Consider the following 12,317-nt stretch of genomic DNA (forward strand, 5'->3'; position numbering starts at 1 on the left):
ACTCACATCTTCTACACTTTACTCCAATCACCTTAAAAGTATGTCTTGAATAGTTATATAGTTCTATAAAATAAAATAGTTTGACAGTCAGAGGTGAAAGGTTGAATAAGAAGAATGGGACAACTTTTTTGGCACAGAAGGGTGGTAAATATATAGAACCAGCTGCCAGAGAAGGTGGTTGCAGCAGGTATATTAGATACAATTGAGAAGAATATAGATGGATAGGACTTCCTGACCAACACACTACACTCATTAAGGACAGACAGCAACATCCTCACCATGATTATTCTCAACACTGGTACTCCATAAGGTTGTGTGTGCTACCTCCTTTTCTACTCTGTACAGTCATGACCTTGTGGCCAGACTCTGCTCTAGCCTCATCTACATGTTTGCAGATTATGCCACTATAGTGGGCTATATTTGAACTAACAATGAGTTGGTGTACAGGAAGGAGACAAAGCTTAGTGACATGGTGCTATGACAACAATCTTTCCCTCAAATCAGCAAAATAGCAGATCATGGACTTCAAGAAGGTGGGAATGGGGGAAGAAAGGGTGGGGGTGTATTTTCCTAGGTGTGAATATGTCCGACAGGCTGCCCTAGTCTAACCACATAGATACCACATCCAAGAAAGCATATGGAAATCAGTATTTCTCCAGGAGGCTAAAGAAATCTTTATACGCGCATCAGAATAAACATCCTAACTGATCTGTATGCATCACTGCTCTGCCTGTGAATGCAAGAAACTGTTGAGTTGTGGACACAGCGCAGCACATCACAGAAACAAGCCTTCTCTCTTTGGACTGTCTAAACGTCTTGCTACCTCTGTAAAGCAACCATCATAATCAAAGCCTCCACTCACCTGGAACATTCTCTTTTCTACCCTTTCCCATCAGGCAGTAGATAATAAAGCCTGAAACTACAGACCACCAGACTCAAGAACAGCTTCCATCCCACTGTTACAGGACTATTGAGTGGTTCCCTAGTACTATAAGATAGACTCTTGACTCTATTGCTATGACCTTGGCCTTTATTGTCTAAGTGCACTGCACTTCCTCTGCAATGTCACACTTTATTTATTGTTTTAGCTCGTTCTATCTCAATACCCTGCATAACGAGTTCATCTGTATGAACACCATGCAAGACGTTTTCCCACTGTATCTTGCTACATGTGACACACCCTTGGGGAGAGTGTAGTAGAGTCATATTGAGCGCAATGCTTTCTAACACAGGTGACCAGGGTTCAATTCACGCTGCTGCCTGCAAGTTCTCCCCATGGCTGCGTGGGTTTCCTCTAGATAGTTAATTGGTCATTGTAAATTGACCTGTGCCTGGGCTAGGAATAAATTGGGGGAATGCTGTGCGGTGGTTCAAAGAGCTGTCCCTCAATAAATAAACTAGTTCATTTTTCAATTCCGTTTGTGGTTGAAGCAGGCACATTGGATGCGGATGAGAAGCGTTTACAGGTCATATGCAGGGAAATGGGATTAGCCTTATCCAGTGACTGGGGCGTGGCTTGATACGGGTGCACCCCCCTCCCCCCCCATAAACAGACGTCGCTTTGTTGACCAGCACGATGACGCCTGGGGCCCGCCCCCACCTCCTCCGGTGACGTTCCGGTTGCCATGGCGGGGTGACGCAAAAGCCGCGGAACGTACGTGCGTGCGCACGCGCGCCGGCCGACTGTTTTTTTCAAACCGAAATCCCAACCTAACCGAAATTCACCTGAGCGCCGGTAATGATGCGGATTCCTCCCCTTTGAGCCGCAAACTGCTCCCGGCCGCCTTTTAAGATGCCCCGCGATCAGCTGCGCCAATGTATCTGAAGAAATCTCGGAGCACCTCGATAAACGGCATCGGAAAACTCGGTACGGAATTTTAAAATGACGGGAATTGGCAGCTCACTTTACTAATAGCGTGAGACATCAAGTAAAATTATACTCGCGGTTCTGTCGCTCTTTGAACTCGACTTTCGACGTTCCGTGATTTTTTTTAAGAGGAGGGGAGTTGGTCCTCTCTTGCCGTGTCACCCGAGCTTGATCAGACCCCCCCTCCGCCCCCCGCCCCCCGCCGTGATGGACGGCGGCGCTGCACCAATAACAGAGGGCGCTTTGGAAAGCAGGCCAATGGTGGCCATCGGCTTCATGGGGGAAAGGGCGGGACTAGTTGGCAATCGGGGTTAGGTTGTATGGAACGACGGGACTGCTGTTTGCAGCGAAACAACTGACCGATTGTCGAGAATTGTTTCAAAACTTTTGTCTGTGCACTCTGCATGTAATGATTGTATGATTTGTACAGCTGTATGATTGTTAATCTTGGTTTTGTTACGCAGAAGGGGTGATTGTTTTGTAAACTATCTACTACCACCCCTCTTCATAGTTCCTCTCTCTTTCCTCAGTCCCAAGGCATCTCTCCAAAATAGTCATCTGCACATTTGTAACATGCCAGCATAAGAATGATTATTGGTCGTATGACTCTACCATTCATAACAGTTATATTTTGCGACCTGGGATTACTAAGCAGGAGTAAGAATTCTTGCAGGGATTGGCGAATGTACAAGACGGGAGATTCCTGCTTTAAGTGACTCAGCATCACGCAGCCAGTGTGTTCATCGTTTATTTTTTCCCCTTCGGATTCTGTTGGCTTGTTTTGTCTGAACATTATCACTGAAGTACGCTTCGAAAGAAAAGAAGGTTCTTTTTATGTTCGCAAGCCTACTTCAAGTTCATTAACGCGTGAGTTTGAAGTATCTCGGAGAATCATAACATATATTTTTAGATCGGTAAAAATCTCTTAAGTTTACTTGCATGGAGTAGGGATGATGTAGAAGAGATGAATGAAATATCGGCTGAAGTTAATTGGTAAGCAAGGGTTTGAAAGGGCTAATGACACAGTAGTGATCAATACAGAGGAATTAGATTCCCCAGGGGAATTCCTTTCTGAATTTGAGTTTATTTTTTTTAATTTGTTTGATTCCTCAAGTCCAAATGCTTCAAGCAACATTGTGAACTAGCGTGTCTGTTCTGTTGCTTTGTTTTTAAATTTCTGTCTATTTATATAACTTAGTTCTACTTGGTGACTAGATTGTATCAAATCCCTTTTAGACTCTAGAACTAAAGATTGTTTATTGTCATTCATTAGTACACACATGTAAAGAAGAACAAAATGATTGTTACTCCAGATCTGGTGCAGCATAAAAAGGCCTGTTAAGTATAAAGAACACAATAAATATAAATACACAAGATTAGCTTATATCCACTTTTAAGTGTCTCCACTTCCTGAGGACATTGAGGCGAGTGAGGTTCCCTTTCCCCCACCCTCAATTTTTACAGAGTGTCCTGACCAGCTGCATCAACATCTGGTACAGGAATTGCAAGGCATCCGGCCACTATGCCGTATAGAAGATTGCAAGGACTGCTGGGGACTCCCTTCCACCCATTGGAGATATTTATTAGGAGCACTTAGTGTGCAGGATCTTTAGCATTGTCAATGATCCCAACCATCCATGCTAGAATCTCATTGACCACCTACCATTAGGCAGGAGCTACTGTAGCATTAAGATAAGGTCTGTTAGGAATGGAACAGCTTTTCCCAGGCTACTGAACTTCCTGACACCACCCACATCTCATCAAGCATGAAGCACTAGTTGCATTATACTGTTAACTTTTTAGCTTGTGAACCTTATTATTTGTTCATTTATTTGTTGTAATATTACTCTGTGATAAGTATGTGAGTTGTATGTATTGTGCTGTGCACCTTGGTCCGGAGAAATGTTATTTTGTTTGGCGGCGTACATGTGTAGTTGAATGACAATAAACTTGAACTGCATGTATGAGCATAAAGTGACACTAAGTACAAGAGTATTTGTACAAGATTATATAAAGCACAACTTGCTGGCTTATTTTCTGGTTTACTCTTTGTTGCTTGCTGTCTCAAGTTAAATCTAGTTTGTGAAATTATACTGCTGTAGCTCAACCTAGATGATGTGTGTGGGTAGCCAGATGGCTTGGAATTAAGTTGCCATTAGCTTCCCACCAGCACTGTACCTAGCATTTAAAACTTTCAGTCTGGGGAATTGCTCAGTTGATCAATGCTTTAGAGCTCTGTTTCAAATATTAAAGTTGCAATTAAAATATTTCTTAATGAATTTAAGACTGATAAACCAGCTTTATTAATGTAGCAGATTTATCTCAACCATTTCATTATTATTAATTTCCTGTTGTGCTGCTGGCGTTTAGGCCAGCAGTGAACATCCTCCATCTCTGCCTCTCTTTGGTCACATAGAAGGAATCTTCATTGCAACAATTGAAAAACAAAATTGTTACCAGTCAGGGTTGTTGGCCTTGAGTTGAACCCCAAACCTGGAGGACCAAAGCACAAAGCCCAGCCATCATAACTCCCCAGATCGTCCAAACCGTACAACAAGATTGTAGACCTCTTGGAGGCCAACTATTTTAACATACTTGAAAATTCACAGAAGCATTTACTGTTTGATGCACATGTCATACTCTATTTCTATTTTAAATTAAACATATTTAAATACTTTCGCCATGTTGGTGGAGTTTAAAGGAATGGTGGGGGGATTTCATTGAAACCTATTGAATATTGAAAGAGTGGATGTGGAGGGGAATTTCTTTAGCCAGAAGGTGCTAAATCTCTGGAATTCTTTGCCACAGACAGCTGTGGAGGCCAAGTAATTGGGTATAGAGTGGATTCCCATTAATTGGGACACCGTACATTTTAGCACAATTAGCTGAAATTTCATGGAAATAGTTGTAAGTATAATAACGACAAACTGAGTAATAAACTTTGTATTTAAATACAATACAGAACAAATTATAACACCATCAATACTACTATAGTACTATAAAACTATGTATTAGTTCTTAATAGTTAGAGACAAAGGAATTCAGTGTACACAATGAACAAAGCCAGTGCAGACACCTAGTGTAGATAATGAACTGTCAACGATTGCATCCTCAATCTTCAGTTTCATTGTAACATTCAAGATGATTGTTGATACCTTCAAATTCTTCATAACTTTTAACTTGTCGAAGTAGTGAAATGTTTCATATTCATTCTCGGCTGTTACTGACATCTCCGAGCCTGAATGCTTGAAACTGCAGTGTGCAAATCTCGCCAACTGTCGGTGATAATAATCACTGCTTTTTGAACATAAACAACTGATGCTATTTAAAATTTGTCTTCTCTAAGCTTGGTGTAGCGTCTAAAAGGCCACACAATTGCATGTGACTGACACTGGCTAAAACCTCTTTGGCTCCAATTAAGCAGCATAGTGTCCCAAATAAACAAAAGAAATCCCAGCAATATTCTTGATTAGTTTTTGTTCTTTAAGAGTTGTCCCAAATAAGCAGCTGGTCCAATCAACCAATGGCTTAATTAACCAGAATTCACTGTATTTAAAGTGGAGGTAGATAGGTTCTTGATTAGTAGGGATGTCACTTGTTGTAGGGAGAAGGCAGAAAAATGGGACTGAGAGGGATAATAAATCTGCAAGTCAATTGTATGTTTTCCCGTGACTGCTTGGGTTTCTTCTGGGTGCTCCAGTTTCCTCACAAAGTCCAAAGATGTCCTGGTTTGTAGGTTAATTGGTCTTTGAAAATTGTTCAGTGATTAGGCTAGGGTTAAATCAGGGTTGCTGGGTTGTACAACTTAAAGGGCCAGAAGGACCTATTCTGCGCTATATCTCAATAAATAAATGAGCCAACCAGCCATGATGGAATGGTGGAGCAGTTTCAATGGCCAAATGGCCAGTTCTGCTCCGTGTCTTATGGTCTTATATCTGCTATTTACATTGCGACAAAATATATATTTTTATTTGTTTGCCAGTTTGTAAATGCAGAAGGTTGCCAAATTGGGGGTCTAGAATTCCATCCACAATGTTGTTTGTTTCAGAATGACACATAAGAGCATATGGTTGATATCTATTGGCTGTAACAAATACTTGAAATTACTCTCATCTTTTGGGTTTTGACTTTTTGGTTGTGTATCAATAAAACCTAGTTGAAAGTTGTGTGTTGAAGATCAGGAGAAAAATGAATTGTACAGATTTTTTATTTTTGCCGAAACAGATTTGTATTTCATTTGAATGTAATTATTGTGGAATCATCAAAATCCTCTGTGATAATGAATTATTTGCTGGTTTATGTATTCTGTATGCCAGTTTGTTCAATCTTACACTCATTTCCCAAATTACTTATTAATGTTGTTATAAGAATCGCCCCTCCGAGAGGCACAGGGAGAATCTGTATTTACTGACAAGTAACCTTTATTGTCTCAACTCAAAAGCACAAGTCCACTAACTAACTACCTATGTACACACCCACAAGAATTCCCTAACCCTCCTCTATGAACAGTTAATGTTGAATTTTTAATTTGTATTTCCCATCAGACAATGAATCAAAGAAAAAGAAAAAGGCAGCAGAAATCTTGCAGGCCTTGAACAGCACTCCAGTGGATGTGGCTGCACTGCGGAGAATGGCAATCAGTGAAGGTGGTCTCCTGACAGATGAAATCCGCTGCAAAGTGTGGCCAAAACTCCTTAACGTAAGCACGTGTGATCTACGCCCGAAACCAGGTAACTCCTCTACTGAGATGCGTAGTTGAAATATTTGCGTAACATAAGACCATAAGATATGGAAGCAGAATTAGGCCATTTTATCATGTCTGATCCAATTTTCCTATCAGCTGTAGTCTCCTGCCTTCTCCCTGTATCCCTTCATGCCCTGACTAATCTAGAATCTATCAACCTCTGCCTCAAATATACATAAGACTTGGCCTCCACAGCCATCTGTGGGAAAGAATTCCACTCTCTGGCTAAAGGAATTCCTCCTCATCTCTGTGGTAAAAGGACACCCCTTTGTTATGAGGCTGTGTCCTCGGGCCTTAAACTCTCCCACCACAGGAAACATCCTCTCCACATCCACACTCTTAAGGCCTTTCACCATTCGGTAAGTTTCGATGGCATCACCCCTGATGCTTCTGAATTCTATTGAATACAGGCCCAGAGCCATCACAGTTTTCATATGACAGGCCATTCAATACTGGAATCATTTTCGTCAGCCTTCCTTGAACCCTCTCCAGTAACTCATCGACTCTTTAGAGAGCACCTTGCAAGTGCAAGCTGTCACCAGCTGGAAGCCCAAGATCAACAACAGCACCTCAACACAAACAGGGTGTTGCCTCCAAATTGCACAGCATTTTAATATCTCACATTCCTTCATCGTCTCTGGGTCAAAGCCCTAGAAATTGCCAACCTTGCCAATCCTTTCTAACATAAGGGGCCCAAACTACTCACGATACTCCAAATGAGGCCTCAGTGCTTTATAAAGTTTCAGCGTAGGAGATTGGCAAGAGTAGTCCATAGTTCTTAATAAAATCACTATTAATATCATCTTACAGAGTTTCAGAAGAGGAGCAGGAGTAAATTTGGGTCTCTTGAGCTTATTCCAACATAAGGAAAGCAAATGCATTCATTCTGGAGAGGACTAGAATATAATTGGTTTATGAAGGTTGTCATAGCCAGGAAAAAACTGCTACTACCTATTAAAAGCTCCCAATGGTGTGCATCTCAAATAGCCTCAGACAACCAAGTCCAGCTCCTAGCCTTCACATGTGACTTGGCTACTAAGCCTGTCGAGACCATTTTTATGGACCAGAGAAGTGTCAAAAATGGGCTATCAGCGCCTTAAAAACCAGTCACATTGGGCAAATGGGGCTCGTCTGCCATGGTTGGCAGCTCAGCTAGGAGAAGGAAAACTCAATCTCAAACTTCTGACATGTCTATAGCCACTCATAAGGGAGATTTCAGGCATAAAGAAAAACCTGCAGCTGGAGTCCCAAAGACAATCAAACATTGAGTTCAATGCTGATTGGCAACTTCAGCGACACTGCTGTATCGATCTCTGTTGTATTTTGGATTCATCAGCTGTGTGGAGAAGGGGCTTGCTGCATGGGCAACAGCTTGCTCTCCATATAGTAGTGCCCTGGCTTGCGTATCACGTAGACGACTAAGATGCAATATCCATGTAATATCCATAATAGCAAGGATGTAATACTGAGGTATAATAAGGCATTGGTCAGACCTCACTTGGAGTATTTTGAGCCTTGTATCTAAGAAAAGATGTGCTGCCATTGGAGAGGGTCCAAAGGAACCTCTCCAATGAGAGTCACCCCAGGAATGAAAAGGTTAATGTTTGAGGAGGTTTTGATGGCTCTAGGTCTGTACTCACTGGAGCTTAGAACAATGAGGAGACAATCTCATTGAACTCTATCAAATGTTGAAAGGCCGAGATGAACTGTATGTGAAGAGGATATTTCCAGTAGTGGGGGAGTCAAAGACCAGAGCATACAAGAACATTCCTTTAGAACAGAAATGAGGAATAATTTATTTAGCCAGAGGGTGGTAAATCTGTTGAATTCATTGCCATGGATGGCTGTGGGTAGGTAGTCATTTGATATATTTAAAACTAAGGTCGATAGGTTTTTGATTCATAAGGATATGAAAAGTTATGGGAGAAGGCAAGACAAATGGGGTTGAGAGGGATAATAAATCAACCACGATCGAATGGTGAAGCAGACTCATTAGAACAAATGGCCTACAGTGCCTATAAAAATTAATTAACCCCCTTGCAAGTTTTTATGTTCTATTTTATAACAATTGATATCATAAGTATTCACCCCCTTGAAGTCGGTATTTAGATGAACTTTTGGCATCAATTACAGCCTTGAGTCTGTGTGGATAGCTGTCTATCTGCTTTGCACATCTGGGCACTGCAATTTTTCCTCATTCTTCTTTACAAAACTGCTCAAGTTCTATTGGATTGCATGGGGATTGTGAGTAAACACCCCTTTTCAAGTCCAACCAGAAATTCTCATTTGGATTGAGGTCTGGACTCTGATTTGGCCACTCCAGGACATTAACTTTGTTTTTAAGCTTTGACTTTGACCTTGGGGGTCATTGTCTTGGTGGAAACAAATCTTCTCCCAAGTCACAGTTCTCTTGCAGACTGCATCAGGTTTTCCTCCAGGATTTCCCTGTATTTTGCTGCATTCATTTTACCCTCTACCTTCACAAGCCTTCCAGGGCCTGCTGCAGTGAAACATCCCCACAGCATGATGCAGCCATAACCATGCTTCACGGTAGGGATAGTGTGTTTTTTGATGATGTGTGGTATTTGGCTTATGTCAAATATAGTGTTTAGCCTGATGGCCAAAAAGCTCAATTTTGGTTTCAACAGACCATAGAACCACTTTCCAGCTGACTTCAGAGTTTCCACATGCCCTCTGACAAACTCTAGCCATGATTCCAAGTGAGGTTTTTTTTCAACAGTGGCTTTTTCTTTGCCACTCTCCCATAAAACTTCGACTGGTGAAGCACCCGGGCAACAGTTGAATGCACAGTCTCTCCTATCTCAGCCACAGAAGCTTGTAACTCCTCCAGAGTTGTCATGGGTCTCTTAGTGGCCTCCCTCATTAATTCCCTTCTTGCAAGGTCTCTCAGTTTTTGAGGATGCCCTGATCTAGGCATATTTACAACTGTGCCATATTCTTTCCATTTCTTGATGATTGACTTAACTGTACTCCAAGGGATATTCAGTGACTTGGAAATTTTCTTGTATCCATCTCCTGATGTGTTTTTCAATAAGCTTTTGTGGCTTTGCTTGGAATGTTCTTTTGTCTTCATGGTGTAGTTTTTGCCAGGATACTGACTCACCAGCAGCTGGACCTTCCAGATTTTTACCACAGTCAATTGAAATACCTTGACTGCACGTGGGTCTCCAAAAGCAGAACACCATTTAACTGATTATGTGACTTCTAAAACCATTTGGTTGCACCAGTAATGATTTGGTGTGTTATATTAAGAAGAGGGGTTGAATACTTATGCAATCAATTATTTTGTGTTTTATATTTGTAATTCGATATTATAAAATAATAAAACTTGAAATCTTCCAAGATACTTTTTATAGGCACTGTAGCTCTGCTCTTTTTTTTTCTTATAGTCTTAAAATCATGGCTGATACAAGATATAAACTTAATTTTTCTTCCTGATCCCATTAACACTCAGATCTCCTGGCTTTATTTTCACCTAGAATATGTTTAGCCACTGAGCTTACAGTATTTGGGGTAGAGACTACTTGGGGTAGAGGATTCCTAACCCTCTGACCAACGTTCCCTCTTAATTTTTTTTTACAGCTACATGGACCAGCCAATGCTCTCAGCAGGAAGTTTTTACACGGCCTGAAAACTGTGCAGTACTTTAAATTTTTTTTGTATTATGCATGTCAAACAAACACAAACCACAACTCACAACACAAATAAATAATGTCAGGTAGTAAAAACAACTGGGTAAAATGGCAAAAGTAAAATATTTTGATTAGATGGCATTAGTGTTCAGCGTGCCAGCAGTTTCTAATGAACTACTAACTTCCATTCTGTGTTTATTGTTACAATTTATAAGAGTTGTAAGTTGAAACACAGACAATGTAAGTTCTTTAAGCTCTAAAATATTTCAACGTAAAGGTTATGGTATGTTTATTTTGAACATTTATGGATTATATTAATTAACATTAATTACAGGGTATTTCACAATTATATTAAGATATATTTCAAAATTATATGAATATAATTTCAAAATAATATTAACACTATATAAAAGAAAATTGCCACGCAGCTGGAACAAAGGCTATGTGTGTAGGACTATTTCAGTTACTGTGTGGCCACACAGCCATGTAGCTTAGAGGAAACGGTGTCACTGACTGAAGGCATTTCTTCTCACCTTTGTCAAATATGACCAACTACAAATGTAACCTCTTACAGATTTTTGTAGCAAGATTTTTGTCTTGCTCTTCAACCACCAGTAGCCATACCATGAAGTCTATTTTAATATCATTTGCCTGCATAATTGCTTGCTCTCCTTGCAAACTTTGTGGATCTTCTGCAGCCAAATCCTTTGGTACTCCAACATTTAATAGACTATTGAAAACTTATCTTTGTTTTTCCTTCCAAAATAAGTAACCTCCATTATTGTACTATATTTACTATCTTCTCACCCTCCCTTTCTTTCTTCTCAATGCAGATAGATTGTGTCCTTGTAGCTTGCTTTCCTACTTAACTACGTACTGCAGCAAATTTGCATTTGTTAGGCTTGGCACTCCATCTAGTAGTGCGGTCACTCAAGTCAAGCATGATGTTACCCTAAGAGGTTATCTTTAAGGTGGATTTCCTTAATGGAGAACGCTTGTGAGAGACCTTGTTTAACGTAGGGAGTCTAATGCATGGGCAGTCACCACACATTCCTTGACAGATCGGTGTCAGCTCTAGTGATAAGGATTGCAAGACGACTGGGGACCCTTTACTGCTGCAAACTTCCTCTGGCTTCACTGTGATTGTGGTGTATCATCATCTTCTGCCAGCTCCACTGTTGAGGTGTTGGTTCCATCGCTCTTTGTCTGAAACCTCTCACTTGACCATACCTCCATGGGTGACCTTACCAGGAGCTAAGCTCCACTCTCAGGATCTCAGGAACTCATAAGTCCACAAGATGATGAAGCCCAGAGATTTTCATCTAACACATTGGCATAGATAGTAAATATCTGTGGTCCTAGCAGCAATTATTATGACATTTCCCTGTAACCAAATGAAAGGGATCTGTTTTTTTCCATGTATCCATGCTAACATGGGAAAAGCTGGGCATTGGCAGACCCCAGTCACTAGCACCTCCTGAGAACGTGCCAGATCAAGGCTGGAGCAGTGCTAAGGGAGAGCTTAAGCTGAGGTGATTCTGATCTGATTTCTATTTTCCATCCTCCGTAAGTTCTTGTCCAAAGTTATGTATCCCATATCCAAGGTCAGAATATCCTGTTCATCTATTACCCCAAAATCCCTTGGTGATCTTAGGCCTTGATTCAGCATGAGCTTCTTTGTAAAATTCTTGTATATGCTTTTAATATTTTTCTGTATTTCCTATAAACCTCCTTTAGCCTCATGAACCTTTACCGTTCTCCTTTTCTGGTCCTTTTTGCCTGTCCATTTTCCTTCCTTCTCACCACTGGCAGCCCAGCCTTGGATATCTCGGCCTTAATCTTTGGAATTCCTTCCTTAAGCAATATTGCCCTTTTTGTCCTACTTTGAAGGAAAAGGAGAGCACCAAAGTAGCATATCAGCTAGTGCAATGCTATTACAGCTCAGGGCATTGGAGTTACGAGTTCAATCCTGGTGTCCCGTGTAAAGAGTTTGTACGTTCTCCCTGTAGAATGCATATTTTTTCTCAGGGTGCTTTGGTTTCCTCCCGCAGTC

At 41.0% G+C, this 12,317-nt stretch overlaps 1 protein-coding gene across 1 annotated transcript in view; it reads left to right on the forward strand.

Annotated features, from left to right (window-relative positions):
* Positions 1-1,728: 1,728 nt before the first annotated feature.
* The window catches only part of tbc1d20 (TBC1 domain family, member 20), a 63,076-nt gene continuing 52,487 nt past the window's right edge, over positions 1,729-12,317 (forward strand). Inside the window, exons 1-2 of the mRNA XM_059980938.1 lie at positions 1,729-1,867; positions 6,412-6,597. Of these exons, the coding sequence (XP_059836921.1) occupies positions 1,816-1,867; positions 6,412-6,597 (238 nt within the window). The 5' untranslated portion in view covers positions 1,729-1,815. The remainder of the gene's footprint in view (positions 1,868-6,411; positions 6,598-12,317) is intronic.

The sequence above is a fragment of the Hypanus sabinus genome, chromosome 9 (genome assembly GCF_030144855.1).
Source record: "Hypanus sabinus isolate sHypSab1 chromosome 9, sHypSab1.hap1, whole genome shotgun sequence".
NCBI classification, from domain to species: domain Eukaryota; kingdom Metazoa; phylum Chordata; class Chondrichthyes; order Myliobatiformes; family Dasyatidae; genus Hypanus; species Hypanus sabinus.